The sequence below is a fragment of the Suricata suricatta genome, chromosome 14 (assembly GCF_006229205.1).
Source record: "Suricata suricatta isolate VVHF042 chromosome 14, meerkat_22Aug2017_6uvM2_HiC, whole genome shotgun sequence".
Classification (NCBI taxonomy): Eukaryota; Metazoa; Chordata; class Mammalia; order Carnivora; family Herpestidae; genus Suricata; species Suricata suricatta.
In genome coordinates, this window is record NC_043713.1 from 20,792,131 (window position 1) to 20,812,752 (window position 20,622).

Sequence of the window (20,622 nt, forward strand, 5' to 3'; positions counted from 1 at the left end):
GAAAAGTAAATTCTCCAAACAAAAATCCTAATGACTTCAGTTTAGGAAACTGAGTGGGTTTCTGTTCAATCTTCCTTAGAGATCACATTTTTCTAATAATACTAAAATTTTGAAGACATTTTATTACTTTATTTTTTTAATGTGTGAGAGAGAGAGAGAGTGGGAGAAGGACAGAGGGAGAGGTGGGGACAGAGGCTCTGAACCAGGCTCTGTGCTGACAGTAGCAAGCCTGATGTGGGGCTCGAACTCATGATTCATGAGATCATAACCTGGGCCAAAAGTCAGACACTCAACCGACTGAGCCACTCAGGTACCCCTGGAAACATTTGAAATACATATAACACTTTAAAATATAGATATTATATTATTAACAGCCCTGAATCATTTAAAAAAATTTCCATGCTTGAACTTTTCAACTGACTGTGTTGTACACTTAACTCTCATTGACATTATCTACTGGTAGAATGTATGGCAGGTTTGCTATAGTTTCATATTTCTTTTTTTTAATATAAATTTATACTTCCATTATCCCCACTAAAACCCTAGGTCTGGGATTCTTAACACTTTCGGTAAGTAAAAAAATTGCCTCAGACACTCTAGAATTAAACATTTAATTAATATAACTAATCCAATAGAATTTAATTGATAGACTTACCATTGAGAGTGCTTCTATCAATCAAATTTGTATCGACTGGCCAATAACCTCCATCTCCATGACGACCTATTAGTTGGGAAAACATAAGCATGTTAGTGGAGATACAGCATGAAAGCATCATGAAACAGACAAAAATAAATATTTTAAAACATACAAACAATTGAACAAGGTATTTTGGCCACTTCAAAGAAAGCCTGAGACTGTTAATATCATTATGCTTTGTGAGAAAATGTTATTTTCTATGTGTCAGAAAAATCTGTCATGAAAATAGACTCTTTTAAACAAGCTAAATTCAATTATTCTCTGAAAAGTTGTTTCCCCTTTTCTTCCTTTTTTTTTTCCATCTTCTTGTAAAAGTGTCCCTAGAAGGTACAGCAGTGGGTTGAGTCTCAATGTAACATATCAGAACAGAAAGAGTGCTGGTGACAGCTGCTAGAGAGGCAGACCCCACCTCTTTCATGCTGCAAGAGGTCCATCCATCTGACATGACTTTGTGGCAAATTTTTATTATTACTCTACAAGGGGGCTGCACATTTTGTAGTATAACTTGGTTTTGTGCACAGGTATGTGCAAAACAGGTGCCTGGGAATGAGATACTAGTAAGGGAGTAAAGAATTGGGTTATGGTACAACACACATATGTGTTCCTATTTTTTCTTACAAACACAGCAGGTAAGAAAGAAGGCTTCGTTAGTGTCACGTTATTGCAAACACCGCTTTCCAGTAGGGGTGCAACAGTTGGAAAAGCAGTATTGAAGAGAATTGAGCCAGAAATAACCAGAATTGTGCTATCATTTAAATTTAATGAATGATATTTCACCACAGGTAATACCTTTTTCTATTGGTACATTTGCAGAACTGTAATTAGTTTATATAGATTTTGAATTCTAGAATGTCTATTAGGTAGATAATTTATAGGAACACATTTGGGAGTTGAATTTATATGTGAACACATAGAAGAATACAGCTAATATCCATTTATTCACTTCAGAGAGTTATTTCTGAGAGCAGTTATAATCAGCGGATGATATGGAGGAAGCCAACTGAGGCAGTCGGCTACAATAACATAGGATATTTTCTCATAATGCTTAGATTTTATTTTCTTTTTTCAAGTCTTGCGCTTGTGACATTCTTTGGCATCCTAGACACTCATCTTGCTAAAGCTTTCCCAAGATCCCATCATTTTATTTGCAAAACAGTTGTAAGCAAACAACCCAAATCTTGTTAACAGACTATACATTCAGAATTTAAAAAATTCTTTTCATATCAAGTCAGAACTGAAGTTAGGATGTCAAGCTTCCAACAAGCAATGCATAAATTAATCCAATCACATCATATTCTGTTTTCAGCATAAGTTGGTAAATATAAAATCTGTTGACCAGTGACTGTGATCTCCTGGAAGAGTAGGCATGAGAGAAGCAAATGAAAAGAGCAGCCATTGTGAACATTTTGGTCAGCTGACTTAAATGTGCACAGGCCTTTCCCCAAATACCTTGCTTGTGTGACTAACATATTTGGGGTTTCAATAAGCAGAGGACAAACTTTGCCCACAGGACACTGTAAGATCAATGTTGGAAGAAATGAAGTGAGACAGAAGTTCTGTATGAATATTAAGATAGCTTTTCTCACATCTCAAAGCAACTAGATTGCAAAGCAATCAGCCAAAAGAGATGCTAACAGTCCCATCACTTAGGCCAGTAAAGCAATGAATGATTCCTGGTGGGAGTAATCCTGTACTGGCTGGAAATTAGGTAAATAGTCTGTGGAGGATTTTCTTTTTCCTTTAGCATCCTGACAAATGCCTTTTTAATGAAGCTTCTCAGTCCCAGCTAGTTTGTGGGAAGATGCAAAAACAAGCCCAAAAGCACATCCATATATTACTCAGACACAAAGCTCAATGGGTATAGCACACCCTGGACTTAGCAAAGCTACTGAGTACATTGTGAATCTCAATAGGTAGGAGAAAATCAGATGTCCTATGGTTAGGCTCCATGTCAGATAAAGGAATTCTAGATATGCTTCTGAAATAAGAGAGGGCAGCTTAAAACTTGAGCATTCTACCCACACAATCTAGCATATTGGCATTGCTTAACTTTTTGTTGGTTATAATTAGATTGATACCAGAAAAGAAACTTAAGTAACTCTTAACAAACCCAACAGAAAGTACTTTAAAGAAACTTGATATCATCAACAAGCAAGATTGGATTTATGGTAATTCAGGGTCTTGGAACCACTTCACTAAGGAAACACAAAACTCATTTCTGAGTCTGGGAATCTCTTTATTTAAAGATGCAAGAATCAAATTTTAACTCTGTGTGCTGGTATGTTTCTACTTTCTAAAATATGTCTTTTAACTTCCACAAAGGCTTCCTTTATGGATAAATAATAAGCTAAAACAAAAGATTCTCCCACTGCTTTAAGGCAAGAACCACAAAGTTGTCAAATAAGGGAACACTGAAGACCAAAGAGGATACTGAAATGTTCTTGCTTGAACGTCAAAGCATTTTTAAGGGCTCTTTGATGTGGATCAAATGTTAAATGTGCTTATTTAACTTTGTTAATTTCATGAGCATGGATCTAGGGAAACAAGATGAATGGGATTCTACAAGATGGAAAATCAGTTGATGCAATGGTATAAAGTACTGTTTGATCCCGGAGGTCTTGGTTTTATTAATAGATCATAAAATTGGAAACAGTTCATTCAGAATTTATTAAAAGCCTACTATATGTAAGACACAGTCCTAGATCCTTGAGGACGTGGTAATATAAAAACATGTATTAGGTAAGGATTATGCCATGACAGATCAAGTTGGTTCACTGTATCCAGGTCCTATATAGTATCTAAAAACTAACTGCAGATGGTTTTTTCATTTGTACCATCTATAAGGATTAAAGAATAAGTTACCCCATGTTTTTGTATAGAAATACTATTAGGCTTAATTAAAATGATTTTTTATTTGTCTAATATTATTAAAAGAACTACATGCAAATAAAAATAAGGTATTATTTTAAGTCTTACACGTTCTGTAGTTACATATATCATAAAAGTCCTGAATTTTTTTCATACTACAGTAAATCTCCAACATTTCTCAAAATTAAAAATTTCAAATAGGTAAATAAATATATGAAATTTAAATATAAAGGTAGAAATGTTAATAAATTTCAATATATATAGACTTTGTAATCAAATGAAGGAAATATTACATTCTACAGAATCTAAAGAATTCCTTTGTGACTCTGTATCCATATTTTCTTTGAAATAGAAATGAGGGGGAGAAAAGGAATTGAGATGCTGAACAGTAATGAATTTATATACCATGTAACCAAGTAGATATTTTATCCAGATAATTTCATCCAAAACCACTTCTTCAAAATTTTTGGTAATTAAAACAAATGTTTTCTATTTTTCCTTAGGTTTTGAAACAAGGAAACCAGGTGCTTTCAGAAAAAACAATAAAACAAAAGAAATGAGCCCATAGTTAACTTTAAAATGAGGAAGTGTATGACTATTTTAGAGTTACTCAAAATTATTTATATATCTTAAAAATTCATTTTATTTAGGTACCTGTTAGGTAAGTCCAAACCAGAAATTTCTTATTCCTCCCCTTGATTAGCATTTTTGCAATATGATAAGCTATAGTCATTTAAAGAGTGAACTTTTATATGTATATATTTTAATGTTTAATTATTTTTGACAGAGAGAGAAAGTCTGTGTAAGCAGGGGAGAGGCAGAGAGAGAGGGAGATCCAGAATCTGAAGCAGGCTCCAGGCTCCAAGCTATTAGTACAGAGCTAGATGCAGGGCTCAAACTCACTAACCATAATATTATGACCTGAGCCAAAGTCAGATGCTCAACTGACTAAGCCACCCAGGAACCCCAAGAGTAAATTTATGTATTTTATTTAAAGGATCTCTCTCTCTCTCTCTCTCTCTCTCTCTCTCTCTCTCTCTCTCTCTCTCTCTTTCTGTCTCTCTTGCAAGGGACATATGCTCCCTTGGGTGAAAGTTTAAAGTCTTAATGATTTTCCTGTCATTTGCTCTTTGTTGCTCTTTGGATTGAGGGAGAAAGTAAGCAGAGGCAATATGACTTCCAGTAGGAAATGTGCTTATTGTTATATTTCTTGGTGCTTACCAAAGTGACATGTATACTGTGTTCTCAATGCCTGATGAGTGGCTAAAATGAGTTAGAATGCTCAATGATGTATTCTTAATGTGAACAAAATTTTAACTTACTATTATATGAGTTATTTTCTATGCTCTTATTTTTACATTTCACTTAAAGCATTACTTTTACATTTTTAGCGTGTGTGTGTGTGTGTGTGTGTGTGTGTGTGTGCAAGCACACAAGGTGAAACATTAATGTTCACATTAAGTCCCTACCTTTAGCAGACATGCGCAGATGGAGAATATTTCCCATGATAAAACATTTTTCAGTCCCTACCAAAGATTAATTCAACAGGGATTTCTAGGGTCTGTTTTTTTCAGAGTAGATGTTTACAAGTTTCAGGAGGAGTTAATGGAAAATTAATCTGCAGAGGACATGGGGGAAAACTGGATGTGGCGGTTCTGATCTGTTCTTCAATCTATCTTCCCTGAGTGAGGATAACAGAGGGTCCTTCAGAATGGCACCCACACAATCAATCTGAAGAAAAACATATGGCCCATAATCTAAATCGAATGAACAGATTGGTCATCTAACAAATGTTCAATACACAACCTCCCAAAGATGCAGAGCAGTAAGGTATCTTCTTGATCTTACAATTGGTTTTCTGAAAATAATTCTGGTGATAATGATGGAAATTGAATTGATTTTGTGTCTTGTATACTAGTGAATAAAATATATCTATTAATGACACTTGAATAGAGTGTTACAGTCCAATACACAGATCATATGGAGATCCATTTTGAAGCAGATGATTTTTCAGAGGCTGGAAAAGTGTCTAAGAGATCAATTTATCATGCAGTTGATAATACTGCTGACTTTGAACAAAGGCATCAGGGTATCTAAAAACCAGGAAGCAAAATCATAACTCATGCCTAGGATATTTCAAAAATATATTAATGAAACAGAATTAATCAACACATTGTTTGCAAGTAAAAAAGAAAGAAAGCTCATTGATTGAAGGTTACTACTTCAAATGTAAGGGAACCTAGTATGTCTGCCACATATTGAGACCAGGTGCTCAACAATTCCTCTTGCCTTCTTTCTTCAGAACGTCTCCTTGTATTTGTCCACTGTGGCAAGTCTGAGAGCAGTAATCTGTGGCAATGGTGCTGTATTTGATGACCTATTCTGAGTCAGACACAGCGCAAGAGAACCAAACATGCGATTGTCCATCTTTTCCTTGACTAGAAGAGGCAATTTTTTTGGAGTTCCAATTTCTAATCTTATACAATAAATATGAACAGAGTAGACTACAATGAAAAGGAAAATCTTTGAAAAGAATCTTTAGAAATGAATCTAAGATTAAATTTCACATACAAATGTTATGAATTGGGTGACCATATAGTATCAGGACACTTTAAGAAAGAAAGAGGGTGTTATTATCAATTTTTCCTAGATCTGGGTATTAATCAGGACACTCCTGGACAACAAGGACATTATAGTCATCATAGACATGAACAATTTAAATAAATGAACCCCTAATTCCTGACTCTTGGTTGACATTTCAGTTTGACTTCCTGATGCATATGTGTAATCTTTTTCAGTTTGGCAACTGACAGGTGAAGAAGAGTTGCCTCACAAATGTTCTGAGGTAGAAGAAAAAATTACAAATGTTGCATTATTTTTCTTTTGCAAGCACCAGAGTAAAGCAGCCCTATGCTAGACTAACTGGTATCTGAATTTCTGAACATGATGATACACATCAGCCAATGAAAAGAAAAGAAAAAAATACATATATATTAATTATATCGTGATTATGGGATTTTCTCTGCTCAGCAGAATCTCCTTGTATGCTTTCTTTCTTGTAGTGTATCTGCATTAATGGCCAGTATATGGGTCTAAAACATCACGTTTAGATACAGCCTTGTCTTTATTAAAATCTAAAAAGCCTTTTGTTTCTCTAAATATGGGCACTCTCCTGGATGAATAGATCTTCCCAAGAGCTAGCTCATTTACCAGACTAAAACATGGAGAATGAGGAAGATTTTTTTGTGGATGATAGAGGAACAGCTGTTCTCAAAAGCCACTGAATGATCACAAAAGTCTCCCCTACCTGGATGGTCCACAAGCTTAGCCCAAAGACAGTGTGAGATATGTTTGTGTCTGAGTGAAAGTTACCAAACAGTGCAAGAAGAAGTAACAAAAGAGCATGGAAGCTCTTTTCTCCAACTGACTGTATGTTGACAAGTTGCAACTACAGTATGAAAACACTAGAACATAAGTTTCACATTGGCTGTAATGGAAGTATATATATATATAATGACACTGTTGGGGCAAAACAGTTTTTCATTTATGTATCAGCCCATGTTACATCCATCTAGTCAACAAATGTATTGAATGGACCCACTATTGTAAGTATTAGGTATATAAAATGACTACTGCAAAGGCTTATTAATTAGCAAGCGAGAAAATGTTAAGGGACAATTACAAACTACATCATATATTCAAAAGTTTTAAGAGTATTATAAGTAGCTACCACAATGGAAAAATAGGATGATTGGCTATTATGTTTAGTAAAATGATGAAAATCTTTTCAGGGTGACATGTGAGTTGAGAATTAAAAGATGAGTAGATCAGGCATAAAAGAGGTAGGTAAGCTTAGAAAGACAGGCAGACATGAAAAAATAAAACTCCCTATATGTTCTTCCAACAACTCTAGAATTTCTCTTGCAGAAGACAGAGGTCCCCTGCAGATATTTTATGCAGAAAAGTGACTTAATTAAATAGGCATTTTAGACAGAGTATTGTGGCTGAGTGTGAAGAACAAATGACAAGAGGCTGTTGTAATAAGTAGCATGAGAACAATATTAATTATGGATCCACAAGGCAGACATTATCAGCTCCATTTTATAGATGAGTAAACTGTGGCTCTGAAAGACTAACTAATATACTCATTTTATGCAGCTAAATAGGCCTGACTCTGATGATGATGATTTTATCATTAGCAGGTGAATTAATTAAAAAAAAAAAGGACAGGGGAGAGAGTTGGACAGAAATTGGAGCATCTTTCAGAGTGGATCCGGGTGTGTGAGTGTGAAAGTTTAGATGTGGGAGTGTGACTTGAGGTGGTAGCTCCATTTTCAATAGGACATACAGCACACCACCGACTTCGGAAGACAAAGGAAATAGTTCAGTTTGTAACCATGTTGAGCACTGTGGCCAGTAAAGGTGACAGTTCAGCAAAGGCATAGTAGAAAGTGGACAAATAAAGCTAGGAAAACTCTTCAAAGATGAGGGATACTTAGGCACTATTCCTATTTCATGTCTTTCCTTCCTCTCCTGCCCCATGCTCTCACACCGCTCTCCTCAAGCAAGAACTAATTGGCATCAGCAGGCAAGAGTGAATGGGGTTTGCAGGGTTCTGGATCCAAGCAAGCATGCTGATCTTCAGTGGACAGTGTAGACAGAAGATATTTGGTGTGTCGAAAAGCAGGAAAGCCAGAGAATCACTGTGTTAGAATGAAGAGAAAGAGCAAAAGCCTCACCAATTTTTCTCTCTCTCTCCCTCATTGCACACTATTCTACATAGTGGTTCCTAACTGTCCCCTGAATGTGGCTTGCAACCCTCATTCTTTGAGTGGCTTCTTGGCATCTGATTTTCCCATTCTAGGATTTCTCTAAATAAAGATTCAAGTAATCTTTCCCTCTGATATCATTTGTGTCAAATCAAGTTCTACTCATATTAAAAGTCCAGTCCTGGGTTTAAGGAGTTTTTTCTGCTACTATAGACAGTGATTTCCCATCTGAAACCCTATCATATGATATACAAACAAGATGGTACCACTTTTCAAAAATGTTTATTTTTTTATTTATTTTTTAAATGTTTTATTTATTTTTGATACAGAGAGAGACAGAGCATGAGAGGGGGAAGGGCAGAGAGAGAAGGAGACACAGAATCCGAAGCAGGCTCCAGGCTCTGAGCCAGCTGTCAGCACAGAGCCCGATGCGGGGCTCGAACCCACGAATGTGAGATCTGACCTAGGCCGAAGCCGGAGGCTCAACCGACTGAGCCACCCAGGTGCCCCAAAAATGTTTATTTTTTGAGAGAGAGCCTGAGTGTGAGATGGGGAGAGGCGGAGAGAGAGGGAGACACAGAATCTGAAGCAGACTTCAAGCTCTGAGCTGTTAGCACAGAGCCAGATGTGGGGCTTGAACTTGTAAACCATGAGATTATGACTTGAGCTGAAGTCAGATGTTGACAGACTGAACATCTACAAGATGGTACCACTTGATTTCATGTTTTATATTTTTCATGTTGAGCTGGGTGTATTTACATACTCTTCCTAACTACATTGCATGGTTCTCAAAAACTGACCCATGGAACTGTACTTCTTTTTTATGCTTCACCACGTCCAGCACAGTGCTAGCAAGCTGTCAAAAGTGAGTCCAATCCTTTTCATACTGAACGTTTGAAGTTTCAAAAACTCATCAACACCCATTAGTTTTTATTTTATCCTTTCTATATTCAGAATTACAAGCAGCAGAGGAAATGAAAGATAAATAAATTTTATGCTAATAAGAAATGACAGGAAGGGTAGAGGTCAAGACAAGCACATAGGAGGTCAGAATCTTCTATAAATGTAATCACCATTTCCCAAATCAGAATGTGTTGCTTTCCTGTTTAGCTTTAACTGAATAGATGAATACTGAAGATATTTTTGTCTTATTAGAAAAACATTTTCACATTGTTTTCATCTTCCCCAAGATCAGTAATATACATTAAGTATCCACAGCCTTGAGCATTGTGTCTCCAGCTATACTTTTGATCAGATGGTAATTTTTTTCTTTCCAGATTATTCTATGACAGTTTCCCTGAAGATGTGTGCCATAAGTCAGTTCAACCAACACTTACTGGACAACTCTAACAAGATAGATTGTCAAATGGAGACTGGGAGGTGGAGATGACAGTGTCAATTAGACCAGTCTTCTGCCATCAAGGAGTTAGTTTACAATCTGACACAGAGTATGGGAGTATAAGTAGCAAACTATAGGAAATGAAGAACAGGATAAGTTGGGTGTTAGAGACATACAGAAGAACCAATGCCTAAGAAGGTGAGAATACCATCTTGGAAAAAAAGCAGAATTGAAATGGGAGTCTTAAAAGATGAGGACCTGACTTAGCAGAGAAATGAGAAAGTTCTGCTAAGGCTAAGAGGATGGTACCAATTAGAGCATGGAGTTGGAAAAATGCACCTTTCCCAGAGTGATTTGTGCGTTTTTGTTAATAGGCTATGGGAATGCTAATAGGGTATGATGAATAGGCTAGTCATGAAGCAAGAAAAGGGCGGTTGGTGTCAGGTACTCAGGGTCTAGATGTTAAAGAACTGAGTTTATTCCATATTCCTCAGTGGGCCATCTGAGTTTTGGAAAGAGAATTGAGAAAGCAGAGTCCAGGACTAACAGAAGTGGGCAGAAAATAAAGCCAGGAACCTGGTATTTGGCTAATGTCCACAGGAAAGAAGGACATTCAACAGTGGAGTGGGTCTTACAAGAAGAACTTGTATAAGAAATTATTTTGAGGGCTTGTTAACAAAAATGTCTATCTTTTGGGTCTGAGAAACTTAGAATTATGCCATGAACCACATCAATTCTTAAGAGTCCTGAGTATGTGTTTTCTTTCAGTTACCTATTGAAACATAAAAGCTCGTGAGAGGTTGATTTAGGCAGCTACTTGACTGCTTGCTGGGAACATGAGAAGCGCCTCAACACTTTATCAAAAGCACTCTGCTCATTTCTCACCCCTACTTTCACACCATAATCATAATTTCTAGAATTTCAAAATGTGGACCTGAGAAAAGCACAGGTGAGAATAGTTCTTTCAAGGGGGTGTAGCAAGCAATTGAATAATAAAGTAGTTGAAACCACATGCAATAACAGGGTAAAAAGAGGTTTTAATTTTCAATTAAACAGCTACCATCAAAAGGTGCTAAAGGCTTCAATGTTTTAAACAACACCCTGGCTGCTATAACCAAACCCTGCAAAGTCTGGATTGCATTAACTAAATACCAAGCTTGACGAGACTGCCTTGAACACCCTATTTCCTTGAAATTGGAAACAATTAACGTTCTGTTTATTCATGACATTAAACCCACTGAGGTGTAAAATGGCAGGTGTGGTGTTAAGTACTTTGCCTCAATACCGTACTGAGGAAAGACAAAGAACTTTCAACTAGGTGAACGTATGGTGATGCCATTTAGGCTTCACTTTCTGGATAACAAAGTGGGAACCAGTTAACTCACTGCATTTCCAGAAATTATACCATGGTTAAGAGCAGAGACTCTAGATTTAGTTAACCTAGGCATACATCTAAGCCTAACCACTTACCTACTGTGAGCGTTTTATGGCAAGTTTTAGTATCTCTGTGTCTCTCTCCACCTGGAAGGCTGTCATGAGGATTAAATATGATAGCATGTGGTCAGTGCACAGATACTACTGGCACCAATCATTCTTCTACATATGAACTTTGCTACACTGTGCAAAGATGCTATACATGGGTATTTTATACCAATACCAATCTTAAGGTTCAATCATCTGAAATCTTGAAAGAAAACAAAAAATAATTTGGGCTAATGTCATCCTTTCACAGGTGAGGATGCTGAGACATGACAGTCACATGCCCAAAGTCACACAGGAGGTCACAGTGGCGAGATGGTACTAGCATCTGAGGTGTCTGATCCCATTCCATCGCTCTAAGAGCACACGCTGAGTGCTGATGGGAAAGCCAGAGCTTTATTAGCCATTACCACAGTTTAGAGGAGAATAATTCTCCCTCCTGATGGGAGGGTGGTTCTCAGCAGGCCTCCTGCATCTGGATCTGTAAACTGGCCTATGAATTTCCACCTCCTTTGTAGACCTGGTGTTTGAGATCACCTCTCTGCAGGGTATGGAGAGTGAAAAGACACTCGAGAGTGCTCATAACAAGCATTTTCTTCCTGATGCATCTCAGCAATGACACAGATAATTTCATAAAAATTCCCACCCTCTTTAAGGTACTGTGACACGGCCCTAGCACCTATTCAAAGTGCGGCAATGAGCAGACGTGGAAACACACATGACATTGTAGACATTTGTAGTCATGCTAAGAATTATGACTTTTTTACACATAGCCACCTCAAAGTGGAGAACAATATTTGGGGGTTAAATAGAATGTGAGGATGTAAAAACAGCTCTTTAAGATTAGAGGTTTGATCTGATAATCACTTTTGAGAATTGGTCATATTTTATAGTTACAGCTATCCTTCATTGCAACCCCAAGTAGAGACTTTTATAAATGTTTCCAAGAGAAGCTCTAAATGGCTTAAGCTCATTAGAGAAAAACCAAAGAGCCAACTTCTTCATACACAGCAATATCCTACAGTGGACAGGCTACACTCTGGAAGACAGAGAGAAATGAGTTGGGGTCCAATACTGCCCACAACTGCCTTCTGCCTCTTCCTCGGAAAAACTGGGGAGCCAATCAGTGGGAGTGAAAGAACAGCTTTCTTTTGGAAAGTGGATGCTGTGAAGTGCATTGTGCCCCCGCCCAGTCCCCTAGATTCATATGTTAAATTCCCAACATGAGCCTTTATGGAAGCAACTAAGGCTAAATGAGGTCACAAGGGTAGGGCACTCTTGTTCTGATGGGAAGAGACAGGAGAGAGCTGGCACTTCCTCTGCCCTGTGAGGACATGGCAAACAGGCACCTGTCTGCAAACCAGGAAGAGAGCTCTCACCAGAAACCAACCTGCTAATCTTGATCTGGGACTTCCAGCCCCCAGAACTGCATGAAACAGATTTCTGTTGTTTAATCCACCCAGTCTGTGGCATTTGGTATTAGCAGCCTAAGCTGACTAAGACAGTCGAATTAGCACCATCCCTGTGTTCCTGAGATAAAAGACTGTCAGGATCACATAGTTAGTGCTGTGATGTCCCACTAACCAGATGACCCCAGACTGAAAGCTGCTTTATGTTTTGTTCTTTGATCTAGTCACAGAGAAGGGGAAAGGGAAGCTGATACTGGCAAGATACCCATACACAAACTTTAGATACAGCAACTTTTTGGTCTTATGTTGGACTCATGTGTGGGGTTATGTATGTAGACAAACGTGGGATGAACATATTCTGTGGTTAAGAACAGGATTTGAATAATGGCCTTGCTACTTACTAGCTGTGTGTCTGTGGGTGAGCACTTAAACTCTCTGAGCTTCAGCTTCTTCGTTGCTAAGATGGGAATAATAATTGTATCTCACAGGATTACAGGGAGGATTAAATGAGGATTCTCAGAATGGCGACTGGTGGTAGAGCTTAACAAGAATTCATTTTACCATCACACACATCCACCCACCCACCCACACCCACACACACACACACACACACACACACACATTCACAGGATTCTACCAAAATATGAAATATAAAAAAGGAAAAAATAAATCACAGCTTTTCTGTGCCCTCTGCACTCACTTCACACAGCTCATACAATTTCCCTATCCTACCTGACCTTCCTAAAAATTAAACTCTGTGGTTAATCTGTAAAATCTCATGATTACCTTCAAACTTACTGGCTACTTGTGCCTGGAAGAAACTAGAGGAAAAAATTAGGATGTGTAATAAGAGATAAGAGGCTGCAAAAACAGGGAATTGCAGAGTAAGCTGATTTAGAAGGATAAGAAAATGCTAGATATAATCATTTTATAACTACATGAAGAGAAAAAAAGAGTTCCATGTAAATTGTCTGTCAGTTTCAAACTACTACTGCTATTACTCAGAAAAAACTACTTTCCTCAAATCACAACTGATTCAAATAAATAACTGAATTTTTGTTTTCACGTTTATGCGCTGCAAGGCATACATTAGATTCCAAGAAAAACTAATTGTGACAAAAGTCTGCAAAGATACTTAATTAAACTAAATCAAAACGTTTCTTACTCTCTCTCATTTTAAGTCAAATTTGACCCTATGCTTTTCTATTTAGGATTCATGTTTGCAAGGTGAACTCTGACTCAAAGTGTTGAATTTCTTCTCAACAGAAATTCAGCTCCTGTCAGAGATGTAACTGTGGGATCACTTCACCATGGGAAGGAGCAAATAGGTCTAACAGTGGGCACAATAAAACATTCAACTGATTTGCTTTGTGCTCAGAATGGGAACATTCAGAACAGCTCATTCCTCTCTCATCAATCTTAGAAGAATCTTCAACCTTGGTTATTTTTCTTCTATGTGGTCATTGACTCAGAAGACTGATTTTGTTTACAAAGAAATTTTGATGGCCAGTAAATTTGATATTTTTTTGTAAGAATTTAAAGATCTTATGTATAACCACTAAATTATATGCTGTCAGTTCCTTTCAATTTTAAAAGCAATTTGAGTTTGATGTAAAATCTAGAACCTATCAGTTTGAACAACGGTATACCAGCTGTGGTTAAATAAGGCACCAGGTAGCATAATATGTGACAGATTTTTTCTAAATAGTATCAGATGAAGAAAAAGAACAACTGCCTAAATATATTAATAGACTCAGCCACTGGCAATAATTCTTGGGAATTCCTTTTTCCCCTGATAAAGGATTTGATTTCATTATTGATATAAAAATTGAAGAAAAATCCATGGAAAGTATGTAATCAGAGACACTAGGGAATCATTTATTCTGTTTTCTTTTATAAAAGGACTAGTTTACAAAATATTTTTGGTAGCTTAAAATAATATTAATGCAGTTAACTGAAAAATAACAGCAAAATTCATTTATTAAAAACCTTGGGCATACCATCACCCAAGTTTCTAATAACATAAGAATTCCTCTGGCTCACTTAAAAATTTTTTTGGGAGGCACCTGGGTGGCTCAGTTGGTTCAGCATCCAACTTCAGCTTAGGTCATATCTCATGGCTAGGTTCCTGAGTTGAATGCCACATCAGCCTCTGGGCTGACAGAGCACCTCCTCCACTTGTGCGCCCCCACCCCCCAAATATAAAGACTAAAATCATCCAAAAAATTTGGTGTGTTTTTTTTATATTTTTCTAAATATAATTTCAAAAATTAGGAATTATCTGCCTGTGTTGTGGGAGGGGGAAGGAAAAAAAAGAAAAGAAAAAAAAAGGAATTTTCTGCCTGTGGAATTTCCAAAGGCATTTAAGAAGGCTACACAAAGCTGTTTTAATTATTTTATGAATGAAATAATAAAACCACTCTGCTAATCAATTATTCCAGCTCTGGATCTGGCCAGCACTAATATTTCATTCACTGGAGTACATGCGTGCTAACTACTCAGTGTTCATCATCAATAGGTTACAAATATTACCCTTTAGTAGATATTGATCTTACAAAAATATTTTAAGTGGAAGTAAGCAGAAGTAAGTTTAGATGATTAATGGAAATGTTAACTCTGGGTAGACATTTCTAATATTGCTTCATCTTTATTACTCCATGTGTGAAGTCCTAGCCATGTTCTCTGAAGCAGAGGCATGATGTGAGGAATCAGAAGAGAGAAAACTGAAGACAGAATCATTAAATAAAATACTATGTACTACACTATGTAGACAATCGTATGATAGTATTATCATCCTGATGCTTAATACTCAAACATTAAAATGCAGTCTTGTTGAAAAGAATGTTTTCCTCCAATCTTACGAGATACTGCCTTCTGAGACTTGATGTCTGTATGCAGGTTCCGCTGACAGTGGACATCCAGAGCATGAGACAAAATATACAAACTGGAGACCCTGAGCCAAGAAATACTAACATCGCTGACAACCAGTTGCAAATACTTCCAAACTCCCCCTTCTTTATAGAATATAACATGCTGAAGAAAATATAACACGTAAACTGTTCTTGTTCTCCTCTAGAATTCTCTACTAATTCTCTTTGGGGTAAAAATAATGAAATCCTAATTTATCAGTCTGTAAATCATGGTAATAGCAAAGTCATATCTACCTGGGAATTGGTGGATAACTCTTATTGATCTCCATTTTCCTTTGTGTAAAAACCATGCCTGTTTCTCTACATGAATCAGCTTTTAGCAAAGGAATGGAAGGAGAATAAAATACTCTGAATCAAACCAGCATCTGATTCATGGAATGAAAGCCCTCTGACTTCAAAATGAACAATAGTAATGCTCTAAGAAAGTTGTCCTAACTTTGTTTTTATTTATTAAATGAAGCTCACCATAGGAAAAAAACACACATGATTTACTATTTTTCTCTGTAGCGCTATAGAACTTTAATCCATAGCTCATGAAAGGGTGTAAGAGCAGCTTGAAAATTATGCTGAGCTTAATTATACTTAATGTGAATTATTCAGAAGTGCAGACAGAGACTAAAAATTTATTTCATACAAAGAAGCTTGACATTTTAATTGGTCCTTCAGAATAGAGACAAAACAATTTCCTCTCAAGAAAATTTACATCTTCCCCAACAGACCTGCAGCTTCAGCCAAACAGAACTTCATTAACAAGATTAATTATCACGCCAGTGTCTGCTTCATCAGGTGTATGGGCCAGGTGATAAAAGGAATACAAAATAATGACTGACATTCCTAACAGATAGAATTGATTCATGGAGAGAAAGGATGACAGATTGAGCCACCATACCTTGGTCATTAGCCATTTTGTCAGGATGTTCTACTGTGGGGGAGAAAGAAATATTATTAGACACTGACATTTCCTAGGAAGAAAGCTGACACTTCAAATCAACAGTTTTGTTAGCAAGTTTCCATATCAAGGCCAACGCCATGTTGAAATAAAGTTGATAAGGAACCACAGTTGATGTGATTATTTCTATTAAATAGTAAAGGAGAAAATATGAAAATACTAGTTTTGCTATACATGTTCTTAAAAATGTTATTTGTTTTATTCCTCTACACCTCAACTCAAGAATAATTATCATAATATTTAAGCTTAATAATTATCATAATATTTAAGCTTAATTAAAATACAATACATACAAAAAATGCATGCAATTACCAAGTACTTATCACCCATATGTTTTAAATAAGCTAAAGAAGCTATTTTCTTGTCTTTATTTTTTTTTTCAACAAGATAACTAATTTCCACATGGATGGGGTAAAATAAGAGAATATAATAAATATGTTTTAATCTAAATGATTTGATAAGTTTTTAGATCTTGGGAAGAAAACTCCTGCCTGCTCACAACTTCAGGCACATTATGAATAATGTTCTTGAAAATGACTTTTTTTTAAATTTAAAAATATCTCTAAATTTATTTAAGATGGCTTCTTTTCTCATAATAAAATATAACTGTGTAGGAGGTAAATCCATGGTGTCATTGCTTTTATAAAATTGTGATGTGACATTTTGACCAAGGTAGATCATTGTTAATCTCCATCAACTAGAATTATTCCCCTATAGTGGAGTTTCTTTGAGCTTCCAGTCTTCTGGGTTTATTGAGCTCAACTGCACTAAACCTTGACGGGTAGGTTACTACACTTGTTGTTTGCTTTTTTATGTGTCTCAGTTAAATTCACACAGAGAGAAATACGATAGTGTTTCCATGGCAGCAACCTATAACCTAAGCACTCTAGATCTCTCATTCTGGGTAGCAGTCTCCAGCAAATCCATCATTGTTGCTTGAAAAATAACTTAAAGCAAATATCTTAGAAGCAGTGGTCCTTCCTTTACCAATTGAAGGTACATAAATAATTGCCCATAAGAATATATAGAATGGAAATACTTAAGAGCCCCTTTCAGATGAACAGGATTTATGAATCTCACATTACAGAAGGACAAATGTCTAAACTTAGTTACACATTTCTTATCACTTTTAAAATAATTTCATTCCTTTCATTTTAAAATAATATGTAGACAAATTCTATAAAATAAGAATAGACCAGGAAAGGTATCTTAATATGTAGTAGACTTTGAACGCTGAATGACTCTTTAGAAAATGGTATACACACTAGAGTGCTCATTATATTAAGATCCCACCAGCTTTAAATAAGTTTTATAAATGTCATTTTAGCTCCTCCAGATTTAACAAACATTTTTTCTAATTCACCAGGTTTTCTATCCTAATCTTTCTGAGTCTAATCATCACAACTTAATTTTTTTCTTAATATTCTCTCCTATTTCCCATTAAAGAATAATAACTTCTCAAGATACATTTGATTATAGTCTTAGGGGATTGTTGATGAAAAGTGCTTTTGATAGGCAATTGCATTATCTGTAGTTTATAGAAAGGGATAGGATTTTTACTGAGATCCTTGTGTAGTTTTTGAGGAAGGACACTATGTTGTAGGAAGTGCCACACCAGGTCTCTGGTAAGAATGAGGAAGAATATGTCAAGATCATATGTGACCACACAATCCAGAAAGACTAAAGCTTGATAGCCAGAACAGGATACATTTGAGAAACTACACTAATCAGCATCTCATATTTAGGGGACATATGTTTGGAATAACATCAATAAAAGAAAAAAACCAATATTGCCTCATTTTCTTCATTTCTCCCCTTTGTCTTTAATTATACACATGCATTATCTATAGTCTAAGGACATTTTTATCAAGTGACAAATAAATATATGTTATGGGCAATGATGTCATCCTATTATTATCTTCTGGATTTGCTTCACTTTTAGTAATCTGGATTGGATATAACTTGAGAAATTTGAATGTCTCAAGAAAAATTACCAACTAAAGAGTATTTCCCATTAGGGATAAAATATATCCTAAGAGTTACTTTTAATGAAAGACAAATAATGGCTTAAAAGTATCATAATTTGTATCTTGACTTTTTATTTGCTCCTGTCATTTGTCAAGAAAATCTTGTGCTTTGTAAAAAAATAATTTTTAGACTAAACCTTTTTTTCTATTGTGGTATGGAACTTTCAGTTCTATACCCTTGGATGGGAAGATGCACGTTTCAGTCTGACAATTAAGGATGTCCAAAGAACAGACTATACTTGAGTGCCGTTTCATTGCCAAAGCCTCTGCTTTTTTGTGTGTGGAGTGTGACTCCATTCCTCCACAGAATCCCACTTTAGTCTATTTTGGCAAAGGCATCCTGTCTTCCTCTTCCTTGACAGGCCAACTGGAGAAGCCTGGTTTACCGGACAGAACACCACATGTGATAGACAGAGATTGACATGCCTCTTCCAAAGGCTTCACAGTGTATGGGCATCCTAGTGGAGAGTATTTGAGAAAGTATAATGCAGAGTCCTATGTGGTTAGAGAATCAAGTTCAAGGTTCTTTTAATTAACATTCCAAAGAAACAGTCAGATGTACCACATGCATGCATGTACACAAGGGTATTATAATTTAATCCCTTTTTAATTATAAATGCCCTTTTCATTAACCAGTGATTACTGATTGAGTTTCCCATACCTCTCTTGCTGATGACTAAAACCAAAGACAAAACTCTAGTCTCTTGTAGTAAATGCTACTGTCATTGCAAAGACTGAATATGAAAGAATGAAGTTTGTAGACACCTGCCTGGGGCATGATTTGCAATGAAACACTTTCCTGTTACCCAGCAGACTACTGAGAGCTTTCTCAGCTTCAAGACAACATGTGAGCTTTTCTTGCTGTCAAACAAAGTTACATTCTGATGAACAGAGGCCTTATGTTTTGAAGCAGCTTTGGAAACTGAAGATCTTAAATCAGAGAGCAGTAGCATGATCTGATGTCTTTAATATAGGTTTGGTTCACTGTGGCCAGTGAGCAATTTATGAGTAAATCTCTTATGAGTAATTTATTTGACTTAGAACATTTGTCATCGTAACATGTACAATACATGCATGTACAGTGTCAATTATTGATAAAGATGGGCAAGATCAATATTTCCAAATAATTTAGAATCACAACCAAGACATCTAAAACTTAGTTTACTACATGAGTAATATTTGTTTTAAAATTGAATTGACTATTAATTGACCTATTGAGGATAGACAATATTAAACATTCCAATCAAGATATTAGAAATAATGCTTGTGGACAATTATAACAAATTCCTGAATTTATTCTCAGTTCTGAACATTTCAGAGATGAGTTTAAGGCACTTAAGGTAAATAGTACCAGATGAGATAGAGTTCATTAAATAATCTACAGGATGGTTATCAGTGTGGGTCTGTAAATCCTGTGATAACTCATCACTCTGCTGCTTAATACATTTGGATGCCTTAAATCGTCTTAAATCCTCCCTGAGATTTCTAGTTGACACAGGATGTGAGCATGAAATTAATTTGGCACTTGTCTATAGATAAAGACGAAGCATTTGTGAAACAGTACCTAGTGACATTTCATGCTCCCACAAAATGAAGAACCAGTTTCCTTTCAATTGCTCGTTTAGAGTGGAACCTGATTTAGACATGAAGTCCTAAATACCCAGAGAGATGAAGATTAGCTCATTTCCTCCTGCCTCCCTCCCCAACTTCTCCTCTGTTGCTAAGAAGTGTCACTGAGGCTTAGTCTGAATGCTTGTTTGTGTATTCTTGGCAAACTTTCAGATTTAGCTGTCACCAAGTCCAGCTTTGAATGGCTAGCTCCTTCGCCAGAATTCAAAAGTCTACTATTTATTAGGGTACCTTTCTGAGGGGAATTGAAGGACTATACAATTATTCTAAGACTCTTCTTTTAATATGTCAACCAACTGGGTGAAAATGTCAACCGTCCTCTTCTTTCTAATTTTTCTGTTGTTTGCCATCATGCATTCTCAAGTTTTCAGCCAGATATATAGACATAACGTAGTCACAGGTTTAAAAGCCTGTCTTTAAGCCTGTCTTTAGAACAACACACATCATGCCTAAATATACATCTTTCAGTATCAGCTATGGAACATTCAATTTTTTTTCAATTGCTTAAATGACAGAGGCTCTTGAA

General features: G+C 36.3%; 1 protein-coding gene across 1 annotated transcript in view; it reads right to left on the reverse strand.

The window, feature by feature from the left end:
• DCC (DCC netrin 1 receptor) overlaps positions 1-20,622 on the reverse strand; it is a 727,087-nt gene that overhangs the window by 79,348 nt on the left and 627,117 nt on the right. Inside the window, exons 21-22 of the mRNA XM_029921550.1 lie at positions 16,381-16,413; positions 656-721 (exon numbers count right to left, since the gene is read on the reverse strand). Of these exons, the coding sequence (XP_029777410.1) occupies positions 656-721; positions 16,381-16,413 (99 nt within the window). The remainder of the gene's footprint in view (positions 1-655; positions 722-16,380; positions 16,414-20,622) is intronic.